Source organism: Hypanus sabinus, chromosome 6, assembly GCF_030144855.1.
Source record: "Hypanus sabinus isolate sHypSab1 chromosome 6, sHypSab1.hap1, whole genome shotgun sequence".
Classification (NCBI taxonomy): domain Eukaryota; kingdom Metazoa; phylum Chordata; class Chondrichthyes; order Myliobatiformes; family Dasyatidae; genus Hypanus; species Hypanus sabinus.
This window is the reverse complement of record NC_082711.1, coordinates 104,149,886-104,177,136: the sequence shown is the minus strand read 5'-3', so window position 1 is coordinate 104,177,136 and position 27,251 is coordinate 104,149,886. Positions and strand designations below refer to the sequence as shown.

General features: G+C 39.6%; 1 protein-coding gene across 3 annotated transcripts in view; it reads left to right on the top strand.

Moving 5' to 3' along the window:
• The window catches only part of LOC132395727 (HEPACAM family member 2-like), a 49,707-nt gene extending 22,767 nt beyond the window's left edge, over nucleotides 1-26,940 (top strand). For 2 of the 3 annotated variants that reach the window (XM_059972684.1, XM_059972682.1), the window contains 2 exons: nucleotides 24,686-24,818; nucleotides 25,214-26,940. In XM_059972684.1, the coding sequence (XP_059828667.1) occupies nucleotides 24,686-24,818; nucleotides 25,214-25,328 (248 nt within the window). In that variant the 3' untranslated portion in view covers nucleotides 25,329-26,940. The remainder of the gene's footprint in view (nucleotides 1-24,685; nucleotides 24,819-25,213) is intronic. The other variant, XM_059972683.1, reaches the window with a different exon arrangement.
• The last annotated feature ends 311 nt before the right edge of the window (nucleotides 26,941-27,251 follow it).

Sequence of the window (27,251 nt, the reverse complement as noted above, 5' to 3'; positions counted from 1 at the left end):
GCCATCTCAATATTACATCTATCACAAACAGGATTATTATCAGAGAATATACAGGCTAATTTGTCCTTTGACATATGCACCTGATGCACTACCTTGAACTGTATCAAGGGTGATGGGCACAAATAGAAGAGGTATTTACCAAATTAGAAATTCTTTCCCATTGATTATCTGAAAGTGACTTTCGAAACTCCAATTCCCACACAGCTTTAATTTTATCATTAAATAACATACACAAATTCAGTAACCATTTATAAATTATAACTATCAGTCCTTTTTGAAATGGTTTGACCTGAAAAAGAGTATTAATAATATTGGGTGCCAAGGGAAAATCTGGCAGTAAATTATGTAGAAAATTCCCAATTTGTAAGGATCTAAAAAAGTGTACATTAGATAGGTCATATTTATCCACTAACTGTGTGAAAGACATTAAACAATTACCCATGTACAAATCTAAAAAAGTTACTATTCCTTTGGTTTTCCAAATTGAAAAGGTCTGATCAAAAATTGAAGGTTTAAAAAAATAATTAAGATGGATTTTACAAGTAAGAACAAAGTTATTAAAGTTAAGGGATCTACAAAATTGAACCCAAATTCTTAATGTATGTTTAATAATAGGCTTAAAATCTCAACTACCGATCTTAGAGAGCAAAAAAGGAAGAGGAGCTCCCAATAAAGAGGCAAAAGGATACCCCTTCACCAAGCTTTTCTCCAAATCCACCCATAAGGGACAATTGTGCATATCTGAGAAATGAGTCCAAAAAGTGATATAATGAATGTTAATTGCCCGGTAGTACAATCTAAAATTGGGCAAAACCATACCACCATAATTTTTAATTTCCAGAATAAAAGTTTACTCACTCTAGGATTTTTATTATTCCAAATAAAAGATAAAATTTTAGAGTCTATTCTATCAAAAAAACAGTTCAGGAACAAAAGAGGGGATTGCTTGGAATATGTATAAAAACTTCAGCAACACTATCATTTTAATAGCATTAATACAGCCAATTAATGATAATGTCATAGGAGACCATTTAGAAATTACTCGCTGCATATACTCAATTAATGGAACAAAGTTATATTTATACAGGTTGTTAAAATTTTCGGTAATTTTAATGCCAATAAGTAAAATTATTTTAGCAATACTGAAAAGAAATTGGTCATATTGATAAAGATAATTGTTAATATGAAATAACTCATTTTTATGCAAATTTAATTTATATCTATAAAAACAACTACATTCAGAAAATATAGATAACAAAGCAGGAATCGATTTCTTAGGATCTGTATTATAAACTAATAAGTCAACTGCGTACAATGAAACCTTATGCACTTTATCTGCTTTCGTAATACCTAAAACCTCATTGGAGTCCCAAAGAGCAACAGCAAGAGGTTCTAGAGCCAAATTAAAAAACAACGGACTAAGAAGGAAACCCTGCCGGGTACCTGTATATAACCTAAAATAAGAAGATTTTTGATTATTAGTTATAACTGCTGCCAAAGGGGCTTGATAAATCAATTTAAGTCAGGAAATAAAACCTGGACAAAAATTAAATCTTTCTAAAACCTGAAATAAATAGGGCCATTCTACCCTATCAAAGACTTTCTCTGCATCAAGAAACAACACATTCAAGTTCTTTAGATGGAGAGGAATGAATGACATTCAGTAATCTTCAAATATTGAAAAATGAATATCGATTCTTAATAAATCAATTTTTCATCCTTAGGAATAACCTTAGGTAAAACATTCTCAGACTTGTTAGCCAAAACCTTAGAAAGAATTTTGGAATCAACATTTAATAAAGAAATTGGTCTGTGAGAGGCACATTCAGATAAATCTTTTCCCTTTTTAGGAATTAATGAAATTGATGCCTCATAAAAAGCTTTCAGGAAGGTCCCAGAAGATATCGATTCAGTAAAAAATTTGCATAGATGAGGTGTAAGAATATCTGTAAATGTCTTAAAAATTTCTACTGTAAATCCATCCAGTCCCAGAGCTTTACCAGATTGAAAAGAAGATATAACTCTTATTACTTCTTCTTGATTAATGGGTGCATCTAAACTATTCATATCTTGGGTAGAAATTTGGGGTATATTCAATCTTTGCAGAAATTCATTCATAGAATTAGCATTATCTGGAAAATCAGATTTATAAAGATTAGAGTAAAAGTACAAAAAAGTCTTATTAATTTCCTGACTATCAGATGTTTCAGTTCTGGAAGATCTCTGTACTTTCAAAATCTGCCTTCTAGCCATAGTTGCTTTAAGTGGAGCATCTAACAGTTTACATGATTTATCATCATGTATATAAAAATTTACTTTTTGATTTCAAAAGTTGCTGCTCAATGTGATAAATCAATAGAAGTCTTGCTGTGTTTGAAGTTTCACCCTCTCCTTATATAAATCTTCAGTAGGTAATACTGAATAAACTTTATCTATTTATTTAATCCTGTTAGTAATCACTAAAAGCTCCACTTTAGTTTTCTTTCTTAAAGCTGCTGAATATGAAATTATATGTCCCGTAAGAAAAGATTTCATTGTATCCCAAATAACCAATTTTGACATACCCTCAGTTGTATTTAATACAAAAAATGAAGAGATTTGCTCCTTTATATAACTTAGAAATGTTGAATCATGGAGCAATGCAGCATTAAATTTCCATTGAACTGCCTTCCGTGTGTTATCAGAAAGCTTCAGTGTAAGTTTCATGGGCGCATAATCTGACAGCACAGTAATATCATACACACATTCAGCAACAAAGGATACCAATCACGTACCCAACAAAAATATAATCAATTCTTGAATATTTATGATGTACATGTGAAAAAAAGGAAAAATCTTTATCTTTAGGATGTAGAAATCTCCAAATGTCTAATACACCGTATTCTAGTAAAAATGAATTAATGCAGGGCGCAGCCTTATTAGGAAGGCACGGATTGGTTGATGATCTATCAATCGAGGGATTGAAACAGCAGTTAAAATCACCGCCCATGGGGTTTCCAGTGACGTCATTGTTGAGAAAGGCAGCTTAAGTCACTAGCTCCTCCGGGAAAATGTGTATTAAGCCCTGTCAACCCATCAAATATAGTATTTTTCGAAAAGCATTTGAACTGAAAAGAGGGGCAAGAATAGGGAAAAAGAATGGAAATATAAAAAGCGACACTGCGGAGCCTGCAGCTGAGAGCAGTACAGCAAGTGGCTCTCCTACTCGACCGCCTGCTAGCGAGGCAGATGCTGGGCCTCGTTCAGGCGAAGCGGCAAATATGATCGAAATTCTGAAAGCGATAAGGGATTTCCAGAAAGATATAAAGCAGCAGCTACATGATATTAAATCAGAGCTCGTCAACGTCAATCAAAAAATAGTGGTGGCAGAGACTCAAATTGAGAAGGTGGAAGATCGTGTATACAAAGTGGAATGGATACTGAGTAAGACAATAAAAATATTAAATCACCAAGAAGTTAAATAACTTGACCTGGAGGGAAGATCATGGCGGAAAAATACCAGAATATACAACGTTCCTGAAGGAGCGGAGGGCTTGTCTATGATGGAGTTTATTGGAAAGTTGCTGCGGGATGCGCTGGAGCTTCCCTCAACTATGGAGCTGGAAATCAAGAGATCGCATTGTGCACTAATCCAGAAGACTACTCGGGATAAGCCATGTTCAATAATAATTATATTCCTTCGGTTCAGTACCATGCGAAGATTCTACGAAGGGCCTGGGGTAAGAAGAGGGTGTTTTTAAGCGATAAATTAATATATTTCGACCAAGATTACCCCCCCCCCACGTGCGGTCCTGCAGAAATATAAAGAATACTCTGAAGTAAAGCAAGTACTAAAGCAAAAAAGGATTAAATTTCAAATTCCGTACCCCGCTAAACTTTGAGTGTTTTATGAAGGTGGGACGCGGTTGTACCAGACAGTGGAAAAGGTGACTACAGACATGAAGGTCAGAGGGTTGGCCGAGGGAAAGCCTGGCAGGGGAATTATCCTTCTCCGCTTGGGAAATAGTACGAGAATCGAGAAGGCAAGAGACAAGAGGAGGCTGAAAGAAGTATATCAGAATGAGACTGGGAGTTTTCCAAAGACAGTCCTCACCCTCTCCAGAAGAACCATAAAGTTTGGCCAACTTTAAAAATGTTGAGAAGCTAACCGGAAGCAAGAGTAGACGGTGATATACCTATCTCGAGAAATACTTATTATAATATGGATTTTATGTTACTTAGTTGTTATTCTTTATTCACTCACTTACTCCTTTTTCCCCACCAAAATGAGAATATATACATGTATATGTATGTGATATACATATATACCACATATGCGTTTATATATATAGGAGCAGTACACAGGGAAAACTTTTCTGTGTAATGGATTTGTTCACTGACTTTTATGAATACTGCAATTGGGGCCCTCAACTCACAAATAGGAGGGGTTATCCCCCACAACTAGACATTTCCTCTAGCTCAACACAGGGTCATCTGCTAGAGACCTCAGCCTTGGAAACACACGTTTGTTGCCATTTTTGTTATTATTTGCGCTACTTGGTTATTAGTTCAGGGAGTAGATCGATTAAGTTTTATTCTGTTAATTTCAATGATACATTGACAGATAAATACAGATAGCTAAGGACAAAATAAAATTCATTTCTTTTAATGTCAAAGGGCTATTAAATCCAATCAAACATAATTGAATTTTATCCAAAATGAGAAAAGAACAAGCCCATGTAGTACATTTAAAGGAAACTCATTTAGGTGATAATGAGCATAGAAAACTAAAGAGAATGGGCTTCACTAATTTGTTTTTCTCCTCATATAAATCAGGACACAGGAGAGGAGTTGCTATTCTTATCTCGTAGGCTAAATTTTGAAGAAGTATTCAAAATAGGAGATAAAGGGGGCAGATATATTCTGGTAAGGGGGAATATAGATGGAAATTCAGTTACTCTATTGAATATATATGCACCCCCTGGGAAGTGATATTGGTATTTTCCAGAAAATTACTGATATTATGGTAACAGAAACAGAAGGTCTCCTGATATGTGGGGGAGACTTAAATTTACAATTACAACCAAACTTAGACTCTTCCAATAGAAAAACCTATGAAACAAAATCTTTACGTAAGAAAGTTAATACACTTTTTGAGGATGTTGGTTTAATTGATATATAGAGGGACCTTTTCCCCAACAGAAGGGATTACACTCATTATTCTGCTCCCCATTCTGTATATACAAGAATAGACTATTTCATAACATTTGGAAAAGACAAAGACAAATAAACACCTGTGCAATTGGAACAATAGATGTAAGTGATCATGCACCTATATATTTATCTGTTGATTTTGACCTACAACCAAAGAATACTATTTGGAAACTAAATTCAAGTCTATTCAATGATCTGTGCTTTAAGGAACAAATTTAAAATGAAATTGGTCTCTACTTAGAATTTAATGATAATGGAGAGGTTTCACCTCCCATTTTATGGGATACTCTGAAGGTTGTCTTAAGAGGGAAAATTAAAGTGATATCTTCATATAAAAAAAAAATAAGGAATAAAACATCAGAGGAATTACAAAATAGGCTGAAGGAACTAGAAAAAAAACACAAATTGAATTTGGCACAGGATACATTAGAGGAAATTAAAAAAATTTGGAATGAAAGTAATAGTTTGGCTACGCAAGAAATCAGGAGAAATTTAATGTTTCTGAAACAGAGACATTATGAAAGTGGATGAAAATCTATGAAAATACTGGCTTGGAAACTGAAAAAAAAGATAGCAGAAAATACAATTGATAGAATTAGGGACCCAAGAATGAAAATGATAAAAAAAAGTTAAGTGTAATTCAAGAAGCTTTTGAAGTGTTTTACAAAACTCCATATTCCAACGTTCCAGGGGGAAGCATAACCCAAATTGACACCTTCTTGAATTCTCTAGAGTTACGCACTTTAAGCGAAGAACAAAATAGAACAATGACTGCTGACATAACTGAAGTTGAATTAAAAGCTGCAACTAGTCGGCTTAAATTAAGCAAATCACCAGGATCAGATGGGTATACAGCAGAATGACACAAAGAATTTAAAAATGGGTTATTTCCTGTTTTACTCCCCACACTGAACTGGGCTCTCAGAAAGGCACAAATGCCACCCAGTTGGAAAGAAGCGATAATCTCAGCTATACCAAAAGAAGGCAAGGATAAAATGGAATGTGGGTTATTTAGACCAATATCCATTCTTAATGTAGATTATAGGTTATTTACCTCCAACATGGCCAAACGATTAGAGGAGATTCTACCCATACTGATACGTAACGATCAGACAGGTTTTATACGACAATGCCAGACACAAGACAATATATGAAGGACACTTCACATTATAGATGATATACAAAAAAAAAATTAAAGCAATAGCGATAAGCGTGGATGCTGAAAAAAACATTTGATTTAGTTAATTGGAATTTTCTTTACAAAATTTTACATAGATTTAGTTTCCAAGACACAATTATTAAAACTATACAAACACTATATGACAACCCTAATGCTAGGATTAAAATCAATGGATATTTATCAAATAGTCTTACCCTAGAAAGGGGCACGAGACAGGGTTGTGCATGGCCACCGCTACTCTTTGTGTTATATCTGGAAACATTAGCTCAATATACCAGACAAAATGAAGATATCAGGGGAATTACTATTAAAGGAACAGAGCATAAATTGGCTTGTTATGTGGATGACATTTTGATCTATCTAGGGCAACCAACATACTCTTTACCTAAATTGATGCAATCCTTTGAACAATATGGTCAATTATTAGGATACAAGATCAACATAGATAAAACCAAATTACTTTCATATTACTATAGCCCACCAAGAGAAATTGAAAGTCGATACCCCTGGGCATAGCACACAGAGTCTTTCAAATATTTGGGCATCATTATGCCAAAAGATTTGGCAAAATTATCAGAATGTAATTATCAATGTAATAAAAAATTAAAGAAGATATAGCAAGATGGAACCTGATTCCCTTTTTCAGGCTCTGTTCAAGGATTGAGTCTATTAAAATGAATATACTGCCCAGACTGTTATATCTCTTTCAGACCCTGCCAATAAAGATTAATTAAAATCAATTCAATGAATGGAACAAGATGTTACCAAGGCCTAGAGTTTGTCTCAAAACTTTGCAATTAGCAAAGAAAAACAGGAGATGGGGCCTACCTTCTCTTAGAGATTATTATTTTGCAGCACAGTTGAGATCTGTGATATGTTGGTGCAACCCATCATATGATGCTCAATGGAAAAACATTGAGGAGCGGGTAATTCCCATCCCCATACAAGCAATTTTGGCTGATAACAACCTGCAAAGGTACATAAATATTATTGATAACCCATGGGTCAAATTGACTCTTAAAATATGGAAAACTACTATAAAAGAATATAATCTAGAGGGAGATATTGCAATTCCTAAATGGTGTGCATATGACTCTGATTTTACACCAAATAAATTGGATGCTAGCTTTATGGACTGGACAGCTAAAGCAATAACAGTTCTTTGCAACATAATGAAAGAAGGAACACTATTCAGTTTTGAAATGCTGAAAGAGAAACACTTATTAGAAAAACAAGATTTTTATCGGCATTTACGGATGTGACAATGTTAATAAGACACTTAAAAACGTAACCAAGGCAAGTACATACTTGATAGAGCTATTTAGAAAAAGCATATAATTCAGATAATGGTAGTAGAATCGTTTCAAGCATGTATAAGGGGTTGTCAAATCTTAAAACACATTCGACTTCATTAAAACAAAATGGGAGAAGGAAGGAGGGATAATTATATCTGAGGAAGAATGGACAATAATATGGAGGTACCAATGGAAGTGTACCAGTTCACAGAAATGGAGGGAGTTTGAATGGAAAAACTTGATAAGATATTTTATTACACCCTCTCAGAAATCCCATTATGACAGTAACCTTCCTGCTTGCTGGAGAAATTGTGGAAATCAAAATGCAAATCATTATCATATTTTTTGGGACTGCCCTGTTATCAAAAACTATTGGAAGACATCTTTAAATGTGAAATACCCTTAGAGAGTAAGAGCATATATTTTGGATATATACCTCAAGAGTGGTTGAAAAGAGATAAATATTTAATGAATATACTGTTGGTGGCTGGTAAAAAGACTCTTACTAAGAAATGGTTATCACAGCAGAGCCCAACTTTAAAGACATGGATGGAAATTACAATGGCCATTTACAAAATGGAGAAGATAACAGCATCTGTTAATCATAAGCTGGAACAATTTGATTCATACTGGGAAAAATGGTTTAACTACATAATGCCTCATAGGCCTGATTTTATTCTCACAAATCAATGAATATGTTATAAAAAAAGATCACTCCCTACTTGTAGATAGTTTTTTCCTTTTGCTTGTTTTTTCTTTCTGCTCTTTTCTATAAGTATATACCTCAGATATATACTTTGTGGAGATTTGTGATATGTATGATTATATGACATATATGTACAATGTCTGAAGTACATCTTACGGAAATGTTTGTTTGATAATGAACTTCCTTTAAAAAAATAAATTACAAAAAAAAATCACCACCCATAATCAACTTATATTCATTTAAATTTGGCAGTGTAGAAAATATCCTCTTAAAAAATTCAGGACTATCTGCATTAGGTGTGTACACACATGCTAGTGCCACCTTTTGACCACATAACAAACCAGTAACAATTAAGTAACTTCCAATTGATTTAGTAACAGTATTAAAATGTATAAAATAGACTTTAGAATTAATAAAAATAGACACTCCTCTATTTTATAAATTGATGAAGAGTAATACTGAGAACCCTTCCAAAATTAAAAAAAAATGAATTTTCATCTTTCCTACGGATGTGGGTCTCTTATGCAAAAATAATATTAGCTTGAAATGTTTTCAATTTCTTAAAGTCCTTTCAACACTTAATAGGTTGATTCAAGCCATTCATGTTCCAGGAAATTATATTAATTTTATTAACATCCATACTGAGACTTTAATTTAAGGATTTGTAAAAAAGAATTAGTGTGCTGAGGCAAATAAAACCCACAAGGAGGAACAGAATGGATTCGATTAGAAAGAGACAAAACAACATGATTGATAAGAAAACCTCTCAGGACTGCCCAATCAAAAAAACCTGAACTAATAGCCCCATCCCCCACCCAAAGCCAGAAAAAACATCTAATAGACGGATAGCATGTTAACTACACACCCTAAACCCTTTGTCTCTAATAGGCAGATACTTTTTTAAAAAAAAAGTTGTATTTTAACACCATTGACTCAAGACGGAACATCAGATGAGTAGAAAAAAATCAAAAAATTCCAAATATTTTGATATTATGTCTAACAGAGGTTAAAACGTAGTTAATAGCAGCTATCTTAAATTCATTTAAGAAGCATATATTCAAGAAAGAAAAATCTAATCAAATAATAAGATACAACTGATATTAAACTCTTACAAATCCTAAAAGAAAGCAGAAGGGAAAAAAAACTGCCAGATGATGTCTGGACCAACAAAAAACGTAAATTGAACTTTCAACGATTGAACTGTAAACACCTTTCGACTAGAGACTGAATTCAATATTATGTCTAATAGATGTTAGCATGTGATTAGCAGCAGCCATCTTAAATTCATTTAGTAAAAATTGATCATATATTAGAAAAAAAAGATTCAAGCAAATAATATGTTGTGACTTATGTTAAATTCATACAAATCTTAAAGAAAAAAAATACAAGAATCAAAGCGATGTCTATACAGACATGGAACATAGATTAAACTTTAAATGATTTACCTACACATGATTGTCAACTAAGGATTAAATGTTTGGAGTTGCTTGCAGAATAGCAATGAAGGAGTTGCTTACATGACAGACTTAAACTCATTGAGAAACTTCCTAGCTTCCTCAGGAGAATCAAAATGTTTAGGACGAGCGTTAGGCAGAAAAATGATCAACCTGGCAGGATAGTGCAACGATGGAAGAAAGTTTTTCTTATACAATTCTGCCATCACTTCCAGATATTTAATTCTTTCTTCATAAACTTCAGGGCAAAATCTTCAACTATATGAAATTCTGCACTGTTGTAAGTTAACTTCCCCCACTTCCTGGCATCTCAATGAATTGCTTCTATAGTAGCAAAATAATGTAAACACAGAATAATCGCTCGTGGTTTCATCTCAATCAATGGCTTGTTGCGGGGGATTCGGTGAGCCCTGTCTATTAACGGAGTGGTTTCAAGTATCTCACAAAAAGGTGAGTATAACATACTCGTAAAAAACTTTAATGGCTCACCGGTTTCCATGTTTTCAGGCAAACCCAGTAGATGTAAATTCATCCTTCGTATTCTGCTTTTCACATCGATCGTTTTCTTCTTAATTCTTGATAATTCTGACAAAACCTCAGCAATTTTCTTTTCCATGGTAGAGAACTTTAATTCCTGCTTTTTAATCACTTGATGTATTGTCTCCTGTTGACATCTAATTATATTAGTATTTGTTTTAAACGTTTGATATTGAGATTCCAGATTCCTCCAAGATTCTTGGATGGCAGATACAGTTTTTTCAAGCTTTTCATTAGCATTCATCAGTTTATCAGTTTTAGAGCCCACCATTCCAATTTTGGTATTAGTATCTTGCACCAATAAGAACATTCTTTCAGGAGTATAGGCTTCTTCTACCTCCCTTGTAAATTCGGTTTGGTCAGTTTCAACACAGCTGAGAAAAGAGTCCTTCAGCCCTATTCCTGGGGGAAGAAATGCATCAGGAGTGACGACACTCTGGGAAGATGCTCAAAATACAGGTATCTGCAGGGTCCCGTGACAGAGTACCCACCTGGTTTTAGAAGCACACTCGTGACTGGCCACTCTCCTCAATCAGGAGTCTCAGAGCCATACCAGAGATCCTTGCCACACTGAAAAACCACCATCTGCTTCTGGATCTTGGCAGAAGAGACGAGCGGTGGGAGCAAGGTTTCCGTGGTATGGAAGTAACCAATTGGTTTACAACCAGTGCTCAGCCCTTATCGGAAAACACTTGGAACAGTCATGTCTAAAACCCTCGTGGCTGGAGACTTTCAAAAGCTACCTCCTATCAATTTGTCAGAGTGGGACCCAGATAAGTTCTCAGATAGATGAGATAAATGAGAATCAGCTGTCCTCCACCAGTTATATGTTAAAGAGACAGTGTGCTGCACCCTACCCACATGCATAGAGGGGTGAGCTTCACCCATACCACATAATTTCCAAGCATGGCACCACTATGATGCAGAACACACACACATACACAGGTACAGAGAGTCTATTCTAAAAGGAATCATGACTATTCCCTTTTCTCAGTTCTTCCATCTCTGCCACATCTGTTCTTATGATGAGGCTTTCTATTCCGGACTATCTGAGATGTCCTCCTTCTTTAAAGAACAGTGTTTCCCTTCCTACACCATCAATGTTGCCCTCACCCACATCTTCTCCATTTCCCGATATCCACCTCAGCCTATCTTCCTGCCGCCATATCAGGGACAGAGCTCTCCTTATCCTTCCCTACCACTCCATAGGCCGCCATGTACAGCACATCATTCTCCATAACTTCCGCCATGTTCAACAGGATTCTACCGCAAGGCACATCCTTCCTTCACTCTCTATTTTCCATAGGGATGGCTCTCTCTGAGGCACCTTTATTCACTTGTCCTTCCCCACTGATCTGCTTCATGACACTTATCCCTGCAAGCAGGACAAGTGCATCACCCTTCAGGGCCCCAAACATTCCTTTCAGGTGAAGTGACACCTGAAAGTCTGATGGGCTCATCTGCTCTAGATGGCCTCCTCTACATCAGTGAGACCCGATGTAGACTGGGGACTGCTTTGTGTTGCACCTTTGCTCTATCTGCCCTAAAAGGCAAGATTCCCTGGAGGCCACCCTTTCAAATCCACATTCCACTCCCATTCTGACAAGTTGACCATTGGCTTCCTCGACTGTCACGATGCCACCGTTCTCAGGTTGGAGAGCAGCTCCTGATGTTCAGTCTGAGAATCACATGAAGATCAATTTTTCTAACCTCCTGCAATTTCTCACCCCTCCCCTTCTTTACTTTCATAATCAGAATTGGGTTTAATATCACCAACATATATCATGAAATTTGTTAACATTGAGGTAGCAGTACAGTGCAATAGATGATAAATATGGAAAGAAAAAATAAATATATAAATCAATTACAGAAATATATATATATGTATATTAAATAGTTAAATTAAAAAAATAGTGCAAACACAGAAATAATATAAGAACAAAAACAATGAGGTAGTGTTCAAGGGTTCAGTGTCCATTTAGGAATCGGTTGGCAGAGGGTAAGAAACTGTTCCTCAATCACTGAGTGTGTGCCTCTCTATAGACTTCTCTACATCATTCCTGACAGTAACAATAAGAAAAGGGCATGTCCTAGGTTAACGTGTGTGCTTTATGATGGATGCTTCCTTTCTGAGGCACCACTCCTTGAAGATGGCTAGTACTGCATTTGGAGCTGAGTAACTTTACAATTTTTTGTAGCTTCTTTTGATCCTGTGCAGTAGCAACCACCCCACCCCCTGCCATACCAGACAGTGATGCATCCTGTTAGAATACTCTCCATTTGTAGAAGTTTTAGAGTGTCTTAGTTGACAAACCAAATCTCCTCAGACTCCAAATGGAAGATAGCCATTGTCTTGCCTTCTTTATAAGTACTTCAATATGTTGGGACCAGTTTAGTTTCTCAGAGATCTTGACACCCAGGAACTTGAAATTGCTCATTCTCTCCACTTCTGGTTCCTTTATGAGGATTAGTTCATGTTCCTTTATCTTGCTCTTTCTGAAGTCCACAATCAGCTCTTTGGTCTTACAGACATTAAGTGCAAGGTTGTTGCTGCAACACCACTCAGCTAGCTGGTATATGTCGCTCCTGTATGCCCTCATGTCTCCATCTGAGACACTGCCAAACAATGGGTGTATCTTGAGCAAATTTATAGATAGCATTTGAAGTGTACTTAGTCACAAAGTCAAGGGTAACAGAAAGTAGAACAGTGGGCTAAACACACATTCCTGAGGTGCACCATTGTTGATCATCAGCTGGGAGGAGATATTACACCAATCCGCAGATTTTGGTCTTCCAGTTAGTAAATTGAGATACAATTGGAAAGGGAGGTAGAGAAGCCTAGGTTCTGTGACTTATCGATCAGGATTGTGGGAATAGTGTTAAACACTGAACTACAAACAATGAATATAGGTATTTGTATTGTCCAGGTGATTGAAGACCATGTGAAGAGCTATTGAGATTGTATCTGCCATAGACCTACTGTGGCAATAGTCAAGTTGTAGTGGGTCTACAGTATGTCCATACTGAGACAGGAGTTCAGTCTAGCCAATACCAACCTTGGGAGTGCTTGTGCATGAATCACAAAAGGTTGGTTTGCAGGTGCAGCAGGCTATCAAGAAGGCCAATGGAATGTTGGCCTTTATTTCTCGTGGGATTGAATTTAAAGGCAAGGAGGTTATGCTGCAACTGTACAGGGTACTGGTGAGGCTGCATCTGGAGTACTGTGTGCATTTCTGGTCTGCTTACTTGAGGAATGATATATTGGCTTTGAAGGCGGTGCAGAGGAGGTTCACCAGGTTGATTCCAGACATGAAGGGGTTAGACTATGAGGAGAGACTGAGTCACTCGGGACTGTACTCACTGGAATTCAGAAGGATGAGAGGATATCTTATGCAAACAGATAAAGTTATATAAAGGATAGATAAGAGGCAAGAAAGTTGTTTCCACTGGTTGGTGAGACTAGAACCAGGGGACATAGACTGAATATTCAGGGGTGTAGATTTAAGACAGAGATGAGGGCGATCTGCTTTTCCAAAGAGTGGTGAATCTGTGGAATTCTCTGCTCAATGAAGCAGTGGAGGCTACCTCAGTAAATATAGGTTGGATAGATATTTGCATAGTAGAGGAATTGAGGGTTATAGTGGAGATGAGTCCATGGCCAGATCAGCCATGATCTTTTTGAATGGCGGAGCAGGTTCCATGAGCCAGATGGCCTCCTCCTGCTCCAATTTCTTATGTTCATGCTATTGGGTTTTGCTTTGTAGCAAATAATATCCTGCAAACCCTGCCAGAGTTGACGTGCATTTGATATTTCCTCCAACCACTCTCAAAGTTGTCTCTTTGCCTTTGAAATAGCTCTCTGCAAGTCATACCTGGTTTTCGTGTACAGACCTGGGTCGCCAGACTTAAATGCCACAGATGTAGCCCTCAGCAGATAGCAAATCTCCTGATTCATCCACAGCTTTTGGTTCGGGATTGTACAATATGTTCTCGCAGGCACATGCACATCCACACAGGTTTTAATGAAGTCAGTGACAGCTGTGGTGTATTCATGCTGACTCGAAGATGAATCCCTGAATACAGTCCAGTCCAGTGTTTATGACTTCTGTTATATTCTGTAACTCCAGAAACTGAATGAAAGGAAAACATGGTATCTGGGATATATGTGTGCACTCTTAGTTTCTCCTTTAGTGAAGTGTGTATGACGGGGTGGTGTAATGATGTGTGCTGTTCACACACCATGCACATAACTTTAATAAATTATGTAAACAGACAAGAATTCTTAATCAAACCATATATTTGCAATATTACTGAATTATTGAACATACTACACTCCTCCCTGCTTAGTGAGAATCTCCAACTCAGTTCATTTGTGAATTTATTTATTGAGATATGGTGTGAAACCAGCCCTTCTGGCCCTATCAGCCATGCTGACCAGCAACCCCTAATTTAACCCTTACCTAACCACGGGACAATTTACAATGACCAGTGAACCTGTCACTGGGACACCTTTGCATTCTATATTTTATATATATATATATATATAATACAACTACTATATAAACTGCTACGGCAGAGTGAATTTTATCCTGTCCCATTCAGGTCTTGAATGGGACAAGATAAACAGCTTAAAAACCCAAATGGCTTAAAGAACCTGACTTTTTTACTGGAGGGTGAACACTGCACAAACCTTCCTGCTCTTACAGGGGTTATCTCAGTTGCAGGCCACTACTCCTGAATGGAGATTCAATAAGGTTGATCCTTTATAAAACCACTGAACAAAACCAACTTTACTCAATCCTTCAGGTTCCTATACATTGGTAAGGACTTCACTCTTCAATGCTAGACTGTAAAGGTAAAACAAAGGTGCAACAAACAAAAACTGGCAGCGATTGTCGAATCTGCTGATAACAACATTTGCACCTTAAAATAGAAAGTAAAACTCCACTTTAAAATGAAAACTGTGTCCTGAGACAAATACATAGCAAAACTAACTAACGAACTAACTAACTAGCAAACTAACTAATTAGCTAATTGTGTGACAACAAGGGTTTCCCCTTATATACCTGTTTGAACATGCCATCACGTGACCTCACACTAATGGGAAAATTACATTATTGTGACCTCACACTGGCGGGAAAATTACATCGCCCCATCATCACAAGACAATTATATCATGCTCACAAGATACACAATTTTGACAGTCACAAGATATCCACGAGGTATGTAACAGTCTAAAAAGTCAGTCACTGCGGAGGATTTTTTACTCTTGCAAGGTAAAGTCTTTCCTGACAAGGGGATCACTCTGCCAGAGCAATGCAGGGCATTCCCGGGGATGGAGAGGCACCACACTTGGCATCTTCTGGATGAGCTGGCATCCTGAACAGTGCATGGCAAGTTGCTTGATCTGCTAATCTATTGCAGGCTACCAGACAAATCTTACAACCAACACTTTCACTTTAACCACATCTAGATGACCAGCATGTAGGTCCTCCAACACTTTAGCTGTCTTGCAACACACACAAAATGCTGGTAGAACGCAGCAGGCTAGGCAGCGTCTATAGGAAGATGCACTAACGACGTTTTGGGCCGAGACCCTTCGTTCCTGATGAAGTGTCTTGGCCCGAAATGTCGACAGTGTTTCTTCCTATAGATGCTGCCTGGTCTGTTGTGTTCCACCGGCATTTTGTGTGTGTTGCTTCAATTTCCAGCATCTGCAGATTTCCTCAGGTTTACCTTAGCTGTCTGCTTGGATGGTACAAAAACTCTCAAGCCCCACATAAGGAAAATTCCATCAAGGGTAAGTTTATCCCGGTGCTGGTAAAAATGGGGCAACTGGAATTTCAGCAGTACACTCCAGGCACTTTGGGTGGGCACATAGAACAGAGGCAGCATAGAGACCCTTCTGGTTTACCCTTCGATCATCTTTGCCGTAATAGGGAGATCTTCGATTTGCATGCAGGAGAATATGTCAAAAGGAGTGTCCTCTTCCGTAAATTTTGCAGGTAGTTCCTTTCTGAAGGTAAACGGGACAATCTATCAGCATTTCCATGATTAGTTGTCCTCTTGAATTTGATCTTGTCATCATGTCTCTTGGGCTCCACAAAACAGGTCCATCTCTCCATTTGTGCAGCTGCTGTTAGTGGAACACCCGTCTGTGGATTGAAAATGGACACCAGTGGTTGAGGAACAGTAATGAGGGTAAACTCCATCCTATGCAAGTACTGGTTGAAATGTTTTACACTCCAAGTCAGATTCAAGCCCTTTCTGTCAATCTGTGCCAATTTTTTTTATCTGCAGCAGTAAGGGAGGGTGATGCAAAGCCTATGGGGCTTTCAGCCATATCACGCATAGCATGTGATATGGCTGAACCTGTACCATATGATGAGACATCACGAGAAAGTTTCACTGGAAGGTGTGGATAACCCTCTCAGTGAGGCTCGTAACCAACTCGGCTCATTAGCTAACTCTGGCCAACTGCCACATTTGGTAATGGTGAGAAGGCCACCTTCAATAAGCAACACGCCTTTCTGGTTGGTATGATTCGGGTTTAACCAAAAAGGAAAGTTGGAATGCTGAGGGAATGCAGATTTGAGATGAATGTTGTATTAACACTGCTCCACACCAAGGTGTTGTTCATCAGGAAATAACAGACCTTACACTGGCATAAACTTACAGTGCAAGTATATTTACAGATATTTCAACTTTAACAAACACTTCAGAAGAGATGAAAAGATAAAAGAGCCCATTACAGTTCAACCCATCTAAAAGTGCACATAAACGTTGGAGCTCGTTCCTAAAGTAGTTGGGTGTATCACTTTACTCACAGTGCTGAACCCATGTCACCAGCCACAGTTCGATCTTCCCTCAAGAAAAGTTATGAATGAACTGGCTAACTCCTCTTCTATGCCATTCACCTGCACAAAGCACTCAGTGTTATGAACAATCTGGCTAACTCCCCCTCTATGCCATTCATCAGCACATTCTTGCAGAAGGGTCTCCCCTTTAGGCTGGATTCTGTGAGTGTCTTCTTCTGTGTTCCTTTCTGCACCTCCTTCTTCCAACATCTGCCAACCAAAACCAGCCCACTGTTCCTCAGAAGTCTGATCCCACCCAGCTCTCTCAAATGTTTCATGGCATCCCACTGAACAGACTGATACAACAAGTTGCAAAGACAACTCAACTGGCTGACATAACATTCCTAAGTTGAGCAAATGGTCCCTTATCTCAGTGGAAACAAAAACACTAATGTATGAAGCTTAACTAACCAAACACACTGTGTTTGCAGAAAAACTGCTAAAATAAAATACCTTTTTTAGATTTAGCTTTTTTATAGATTATGAGGACACTCAGTCCTCGTTTATTGCCATTTAGTAATGCATGCATTAAGAAATGATACAATGTTCCTCCAGCATGATATCACAAAAACTCACGACAGACCAAGACTAACTAACAAATAATTATAACATATAGTTACAACAGTGCAAAGCAATACTGTAATTTGATAAGAGCAGATCATGGACACGATAAAAAAAGTCTCAAAGTCCTTAATAGCCGATCATCTCACATAGACGGTAGAAGGCAGCAAAACTCCAATTTCTTAATCAAATCCCGGACGAGCCCCCAATTTGTTACGTATCCCTTAACTGGGTTAACAAGCCAGTAGAAATAGAATGATACGTTTGGGTCTGCTGGTACTGTAACTAGAGGTGTTTATTAGTAAACTAAACAATACAGTTCAAAAATGCCAATATACATATAAAACAGGTTAGCAATAATAAAAAACAGAAGTGTAGGAATAATGATCAACAATAAAAAGAAGGTTTATCAAAGTCTAGGGGTAAATGAATTGTCATAGGAAAATATAGAGTTCAGTTCAGTTCATGCTGAGGTAGTTGTTGCTTTGCAGTGTTGGAGAGAGAGAGAGAGAGAGAGAGAGAGAGAGAGAGCGAGAGATGAGCAGCTGCAGTAGGCAAACCTTCCATCGTCTTCTTGTTCAGTTGTACCATTGGGGTCACCGATTATGACCCTTCCATTCCAAGCTAGACCATTCTTTAGTGATGGACTCGTCACCCAGGCAAGGGTGGACACACACACAAGTCCCTACCAGTCTGCTTTCCTTCACCGTGCTTCAGACCGATTCTCCTGAACCGATCCTCCAAACCCCCACCTTCCTGTGGGTGCACAACACTCTTTCAGTGTCCACTGGTGTATCTAAGGGTGTCTCTCCAGATCGGTCTTTTATCCCCATTGACAGGGTATCAGCCATCCATCAACTCCACGTGACCATGTCCATCAAACTAGTCCACTCCCTGCTGTCTCAGCAAGAATGTTAATGAGCAAAGAAGTGTCCTTGTAGCAGAAGGTAAATAATCAGTGAAGAAGCCATAATACATAAAGCAATCTTCTCTCTCTCCCTCTTATCTGTAACAGATGCCTCTATCTCTGTTCTTCATCTCTCTCTCATCAGCAGCCTATTTTCGGGGGGGGGGGTAGCTCTGAACCCCATTCCCATCTGGTTTGTTCAGCACACATAACAATTGTCATTTAGTGTTCTTTTACCCTTGATACGTTTGAGTTTTCCAATGCCGTCCTTGAACACCACCCTGGCATCATCCAATATCTTTCTTAATTCATTTTCAGTTTTCAGTAAATACAAAGAAACACCATAGAATCAATGAAACCTGTGCACAAGACAAACAATCAATGAGCAAAAGGCAACAAATTGTGGCATACAAATGTAATCATAAATAATTAAGCAATAAATATCACAACAGGACATGACAAGTCCTTGAAAGTGAGTCCAGAACTGTGGGAACGGTTCAGTGTAGGGTGAGTCCAGATGAGTGTTTCTGTTTCAACACTGGCCACACCCCCTGTACCCCCGGTTCAAGACCAGAGGGACTAATTAGTGGTTGAGGGGTATTAAATTCCTGAACATGGTGGGATGGGTCCTGAGGCTCTTGTACCTATAAACTAACCCCATCTGCCTACACAATGTCTGTATCCTTCTGATTTCCTCATATTCATGTGCCGATCTAAATATCTTATAAAAGTCCTTGACGTAACTGCCTCTATCACCACTCAAGGCTGCTAATTTTAGGCATTCAGTACTCCCTGTGTTACATTTTTAAAAGAGAGCAAAAGAACTTTCTTCTCACATCTCATTTAAAATTATCCCCTCTCACTTTAAATGATGCCCACTAGTGTACCCCCAGTAAAAAATTTACTCCTAATATTCTAGGGTATTTCTTCTAATGGTTTTTTGTAGAAGTAATGTGTTCTGTTGGTTGTATTTGATTCCTGTTAAAGATAAGGGATGCTTAGGTATATTGTGTCTTCCAATCAGGATGGTGAAACTAGGAGAAGGTTCGAGAGAATGCCAGGGTAAAGGTTTTGTGGGGGACACTGAGGTGGGTCAAGATCTTTTTTTGGTGGAAGATACAGAAAGAAGTTCCAGAGAACTGGCTATAGGATTTGATCTGATGGGAATGCAAAATCTGATGGAGCCCAAGAGGAGGAATTCTAGTGGTGATCAGTGAAAATGAGTCAGGACTGTCAATGCATCAGAAGGTTTGAGCTCCAACCTGTGCAGATTAGACGGTCTAATTATGCTGGGCCCTTTTTAAATTTTATTTCCTAACTGTTTGGTTAAACTTTACTTTCTTTATAATATACTTTCTTTATTATTGTATGCAGTGTACAGTCTTGTTATTTCTTGCTGCCTGTTGATTACATGGGAGCAGTAATTACACAGTCTTCACAGAAATTGGGGTTTGGGTGGGACAGAGATCCCAACTTCTCAGGTTTGACGGGACTGAAGTCATATCGACCCTAGACATGTGGCGTTTTCCCACCGCTTAGTCCGGCAGCTGTTAGCGAGAGTTTAATGAGCTGTGACTCTAGAGATGCCCACTGAAAAAGGGTTCCAATTTGGTGGTATTGTATTAGATTGAATTAGTTGAATACTGTGTGGTTGCTCTAAGAATTGATTAACACACACAAAATGCTGATTTCCTCCAGCATTTTGTGTGTGTTGCTTGGACTTCCAGCATTTGCAGTTTTTTTCTTTTTTGTGGTAAGAATTGATTAAGTGGGTTTGTGTTTAGGCGTGTGTTATCCAGGAAAGTGATGAAGATATGTGGTTATGGACAAGGCAGGGATTAAGCATTGGTGTGAATCAAAGAAATTACTTATAACTAAGGCTTGTGTTCTGGGTGGGGTGGATATCCACAGCCTAGTTGAATTGTTGATTAGGATTTTAAGTACCATTAAAGTATTAGGGAAAGCTACGATCATGTATGATCACTGTTACAGTATTAGGGAAAGCTACAATCATGTATGATCACTGTTACAGTATTAGGGAAAGCTATGATCATGCATGATCACTGTTACAGTATTAGGGAAAGCTACGATCATGTATGATCACTGTTACAGTATTAGGGAAAGCTACAATCATGTATGATCACTGTTAAAGTATTAAGGAAATCAGTTTGATCAGAAGGCTGGCAAAGATGTCATTTTAGTTCAGACTTGCAATGACGTGACTGGAGTGGGTCTGCCCGGTACTATTGGGTTCCCTGGAGAGGCGGGGCCATGGAACATCCATATTTTCAGTGAAGAGGGAAGTGTAGGCAATGGTGCTCAATTGGAAGCAGAGTATTCCATAGCAGAAGATGAAGACTCTAAAGGCAAGTTGTTTTAATTTCTGCGAAATGATGGGAAGGAGTTGTCTAATGTGGAAGGTCTAATAGTCCTCCGGTGACGGGTGAAAATTTGGTGTTGGTATCAGCAGTTACATCGCTGGTGGATAAATAGCAAAGTGCTCTGCTGGAGAGTCAAAGTTATCGTAGGCTGAGAATATTCTCGGGAGTGAAGCCCACCCAAAGGGGAGGACGAATATGAGACTTGAGACATCTCAGCTGCTGGGTGAGTGGCAGTGCCCTGATAATGTGAAAAGACTCCCCCGGCTGCTGAATGAAAAAAAATCCATCAAAAGAACTGCCCAATCAAGAAAAAAACCTAATCTAATAGTTCCCTCTCCCCTCTAAAAAGATAAGAAATCCAGTGACCAATAGGCTGGCCACATGCTAAACTAATAACCCTTGACCATATTCTCCATCTTGCAGCCACATATTAAATTAAAGCAAAAATTCCACATAAAATGGCCATAATAAAAAGCACAAAGTTCAACTACTACCATGTTATGTCTAAGAGTAATAAAAAAAATGGCAACGGCCATCTTAATATCAACTGAAGTATCTTAATCACAGTCAAAAAAGAATAAATCCGAGCAAATAATATTACAGACAGAGTTCTTTCTCTTGAAAAAAAAGAGCATATATATATATAAGAAACCTAAAACTATGTTAGTATTAAAACAAATAAAAGAAATAAAAAGATTAATACACGACTGGTCCTGTACAGACCATTAGATTATAATACTATAAAAGTTCCCTATAGAACAGTTATGTATATAGTAAATATTAATAAGTAAAACAAAGTTTAGTCAGCCACATCCCATACCAAAGACTAAAAAAAGTATAGAATAGACTTAACTCAGAAAATCCATAAACATCTCATGCAACAAAATACTTCAGAATTACCTATTGAGTAATCGGGTTAATTTTAAAATTTTATTCAGTAAGCTTAACTTTAAGATTTTTAATGTACTCCCATACCTCCTGATGAGAATAGATTCTTAATGACTGAGACTTTTCAGAATGAATTATCAGCCTTGCTGGGTTGTGAAGGGAGGGGTATAAATCTAATTTATACATTTCACTCATAACTTCTCGGTATTTCCTTCTTTCGGCAAAGATTTCAGGAGGATAATCTTCTACTATACGAATTTCTGTTGATTTAAAGATGAACTTTCATTTTTTTCTGGCTTCTCAAAGTATGGCTTCCTTGATTGTATAATAATGCAGAGAAAGCACAATTGGTTGAGGATGTAATTCAGGTGAACGCCGAGAAAATGGAATTCTATGGACTGAGTCAATTAAAGGGCTAGCTTCCAGGGTCTCACTAAAAAGTGAGTACAACATATCTGAGAAAAATTTTATCAGATCGCCAGCTTCTGTATTTTCAGGCAGTCCCTGAATACACAAGTTCCTCCAACTATCTACTATCTAAATCAACCATTTTTTTTCTACATTTTAGATAGTTCTATTTCAGTGATTTTCTTTTCCATCAAAGATATCTTCATTCCTTGATCTTTAATAGTTTGCTTGAATCGATCATGCTCATTTTCATTTCGGGTTGTAGTCTGCTGAAGTATTTGAAGTTGACAGTCCAGATTTTTCAGAGAATCTTGAACCATAGAGATTGCTTATTCAAGCTTCCAATTTGAGCTGGTCGGTTTATCAATCTTGATATTAAGTGACCCAAATTCTGACTTCATGTCTTGTATTGAAGAAAACATTTCTGCTAAAGTAACAGGTTCCTCCGCCTTCTTAGTTTGTTCCCATTTGTTCCATTTCAGGAAAAGTCTTGCCGCTCCTCAGTTCAAAGCCAAAACGACTTTTATCAGCCATTGTAATTAGATCATAAATCCTTCAGTAAAACTAATAAATCATCAAAGCTAAAAAGGATTTGTCAGTGGGATATAAAGTATATTAAAAAAAAGGAGCCGCTAAGAATGCGACTACTCCATGCACTGCAAGATGGCGAATCCTCCCAGCTGCTGAAGTGGTGATGTCCTCAAATCTCCTTTGCTACTTCTGTGGCTACCTGCAAGCACTAGAAAGTGTTTCTGACATGACAGGAAGCCTAGTGGAGCTTATGACGGGGTTTAGCAATGGGTTCCAGGAGAAAGGGGAGAAATTCTCTGCCTATATTTTTCAGCGAGAGAGAAAGGTGCTTTGCTTGTGGTGTAAAGGGGCTGATGTGAATCAATTAAGGATGGGTGAGTGGTGAAGGGCCCACAGTCACAGATTGAAACCTCAAAATGTCTCAACAGACGTGACACTCCCCCCACTCCCTCAGGCAGAATCGAATAACTTTGGAGAGACCCAGTGAGGGAATAGCCTGGTGTCTCAGGGGTTGAGGGGACATGTTCCTATCAAGGAGAACGATAAAATGAAAGACCCTATTCCCGAAGGCTTAGTGGGGCCAAGTTCCAGTGTATTCCTATGGATCGAGAGTATTCATGCTAGAGCCATACTTGACACAGTCCTCAGGTTACTCTGCTGTACAGATCCTTCTACAAATAGGATTTGACTCATTCACAATTGAGGCACTCGGGATCTGGGGCCTTAGTACTGATGACTACCCGTACGATGGTCACTGGTCATTGCTGGAGTTTTCAGAGGCCGATGTGGGAGTAGCTGAGGTCCTCATTGGCCAGTGTTGGTTTCTCTGGACTTGGTCGGGAAGGGTGAAGCTTCAGTTCTTTTGGGAATAAATACTCCTATGGTGAGGAGGCTAGTGGGAACCTACAAGGAGAGAATTGGACAGAGTTTTCCAAAACCTTGTCCATTCACCCAGTGTTGAGAGCTGTTTTTGAGAAAAGCCCATTCTGGATCAGATATTGAACAGAGAGAAGGAACTGTGTGGTATACCCAGTCCAAACCCATTGTGTTACAGCCTCGCGGAGTCAAGGGAATGTGTGTGTGTGTGTGTGTGTGTGTGTTTCCTTATGGACATACAGTGAATACCAGTGCACATGATTGACACAGGAGCTGATTTTAACAGAAGAAACACTTTAATAGTGGGTGAGCAAGGAGATGGGTTACTGATGTATGGAGAGGTAGAATGTGGCTGAGTGTGGGGAGGGCAGTAAGGAGTGATGAGGGGAGTGGTGTGAGGAGTAATGTGTGGTAATGGAGGAGAGGTTCAGTGATGTGAGGAGTAATGAGGGGTAATGAAGGGGATAGGAGTGAGGGATAATGGAGGGGAGGGGAGTGATGTGATGAGTAATGAGCGGTAATACAGGGGAGCTTCAGTGATGTGAAGAGTGATTAGGGGTAATGGAGGTAAGGGGAGTGATGAGGGATAATGGAGAGGAGTGATGTGAGGAGTGATGAGGGGTAATGGAGGAGAAGGGAGTGATGTGGGATAATGGATAAGAGTGACGTGAGGAGTGATGAGGGGTAATGGAGGTGAGGGGAGTGATGAGGGATAATGAAGAGGAGTGATGTGTGTTGTGACGAGGAGTAACCGAGTGGAGAGGAGTGATGTGTGGGTGGTAGGAATCAGCACTGGGGTGAATGGTTTTTTTCTTCAATTGGAGGAGGATGGAATCGATCCATCGATCTCCCACCATTGGAAGTGAGAGGACGGAGTTATTCACAGAAGCTTTTCTCCTCTCCTGGTGTAGGTGACAATTTTCTAAAGAGCATCTCTGCACTCAGTGCAAGCATCAACATCGTTGGTGTCATTGTGGGACTTATTTTCTCGCTATATTTCACCCTCAGAAGGAGTGCAACAGGAGAGAGAGGGTCTGCAGGCAAGTACGCAACAGTCCTACCCTTAGGACCGGAGGTCCAGCCAAGTCCGGGCAGGGGGAGCAGGACAGGGGTATAGGCAGGTGGCTCACATCCTGACCCTCATGTATCGGGACAAAAGGTGGGAGAAGGGATGTAGTTGGTGTCAGAGTGTGTGGGTGACAGAAATTGGGGTGCAGGTGGGAGGGGGAGGAGGTGGATGGTTGGAGGAAGGAATAAGGAGGTTGGAGGGAGCAGGAAATCCTGCATTGTGGGTGGGATGGAAAGGAGAGTTGAGGGAGGGATTCAGGAGAGATGGGGGCTTAGCAGTGGAGGTGGTGTGGAGGGGTGACAGTTATTGGGTTATGAAGGAAGCATTGGGGTGGGGGCAGGTTCTCATTGCCTCTTCCTCTGCTCCACAGACCCACTTCCCAACAGCTCAATTTGCGCAGAATTTCAGGCAACAAAGAGTTCGGCAGCAACCGGCAGCCTCTCAAAGGAAATGAGATGGTAAGAGGGGATGTATTACCCCAGTGAGGGGAGTGGAACTGCAGACTGAACTCTTCAATACCCTGGGACCATTCTCACAGTCTGGAGGACAGCCACATTACCTCGGGTCAGGGTACTAGTGTAATCTCCTCAGACCATCCTCACCACCCTGACAGACCACTGGATGTTCTGGCACAAAGGACAATCACAGACTCATCGAGAGCCAAAGCTGAGCGTCCTTACAGTTCTGTCAAAGATTCCACAGAGCTGAGCAACATAAGCAAAGGCACCGGGCAATAAACAAAGAGATTGCCCCTCAAACTGAACAGTGACCTTCATATTGGTTCAATCAAAGCAGCAAGATTCTATTTCCACTCATATACAGGGGTACACTGTCCCCACAAACCCGGTCACTGGGGTACACTGTCCCCACACACCTGGTCACTGGGGTACACTGTCCCCACACACCCGGTCACTGGGGTACACTGTCCGAACCCCACACTGGCCATGGGGACGTACAATGTCCAATCCACACACCCGGTCACCGGGAGGGTACACTGTGCCCCCCACACTGGCACACACACCCAGCCACTGGGGTACACTGAACACCTCCCCCCCCCCACACACAGTCACTGGGGTACACTGTTCTCTCCCCAATTGTTCAGTCACTGGGGTACTGTGTCTGCATGCACAGTCACTTGGGTATGCTGTCTCCCTACACACCCATTAACTTGGTATACTTGTCCACGCATCCGGTCACTGGGGTACACTGTCACCCCCCCACACACCTGATCACCAGGGGGTTCACCGCCCCCCCCGCACTGGGGTACACCATTCCCCCTGCACACCTGGTCACTGGAGATACATTGTCAATCCCCCCTTACCACACACCCAGTGATTGGGGTTCACTGTCCCCAATACACACACACCTAGTGCCGGGGCATACACTGTCCCCTGTGACGAGATCTAAAGGATTATTCTAAAATGGACTGTTCCTTTAAAAGAGAGAGAGGGGGACTGAACAGTTGGTGTGCTATTTCAGCAGCAGGGAGAGCGAGAAAGTATGTGAGTTGCCTTGGAAACTGGAAGGAGGAGCTATATGATGGACAGCTCGTGTTCCACACTTGTGAGATATATGCAAGGTCAGTTGACTTTTTAATCAGACACACAGGAGACACATGACACCAGAGGCAAGGAGGACGCTGGTGAGTGTGTGCCCACGACAAAGATGGGGTTTTTGCTCACAGTGTGGACAAAGGAGTGATCAGTGGGGAGCTATCGGTGTGGTTAACCCTGGCCTGGGTTGACAGCTCACTGTGGAAAACCGGCATTCCTCTTTCTGTGGTCCAAATTGGTGACTTTAAATAAGTTTCGGGAGAGGGAGGACGATGTGGAGGATCGGCATCGGCATCGGCCTTGGGAAGACAAACCAACTCTCTCTCTCTCTCTCTCTCTAACTCTACTCAAATCAAATTCCAGAACTGAGCTGATTACTCACTGTACCACCGTAAGACAGTTTCACCCAAACACCTGAGCTGGGAAGCTTGGGAACTTTATTTACTCACTTATATATGCATATACTCTGATAATCTGTTCACCTTATCCTGTTTTATATTACTTTATTCATGTAGTTATTAATAAAATAGAGTTAATAATGGAAGGCTCAGACTCCACATGTATCTATTTCTGGTGGTTCTTTTTAACCGGTTACGGGGTACGTAACATCCCCCCACATACAGTGACTGCGGTGCACTGTGCCCCTACAACAGGTCACCAGGGGGTTCAATGTCCCCGCCCCACACCCAGTCACCAGGTTTGCACTGTCCACCCCACACATCCCCAAGACTGGGGTACACTAACCCCTTCCCTCACACCCATTTACTGGGGTACAATGTCTGCACATACAGTCACTGGGAACAATGTCCCTGACACACTGATTAACTGTGTACACTGTCCACACACCCATTAACT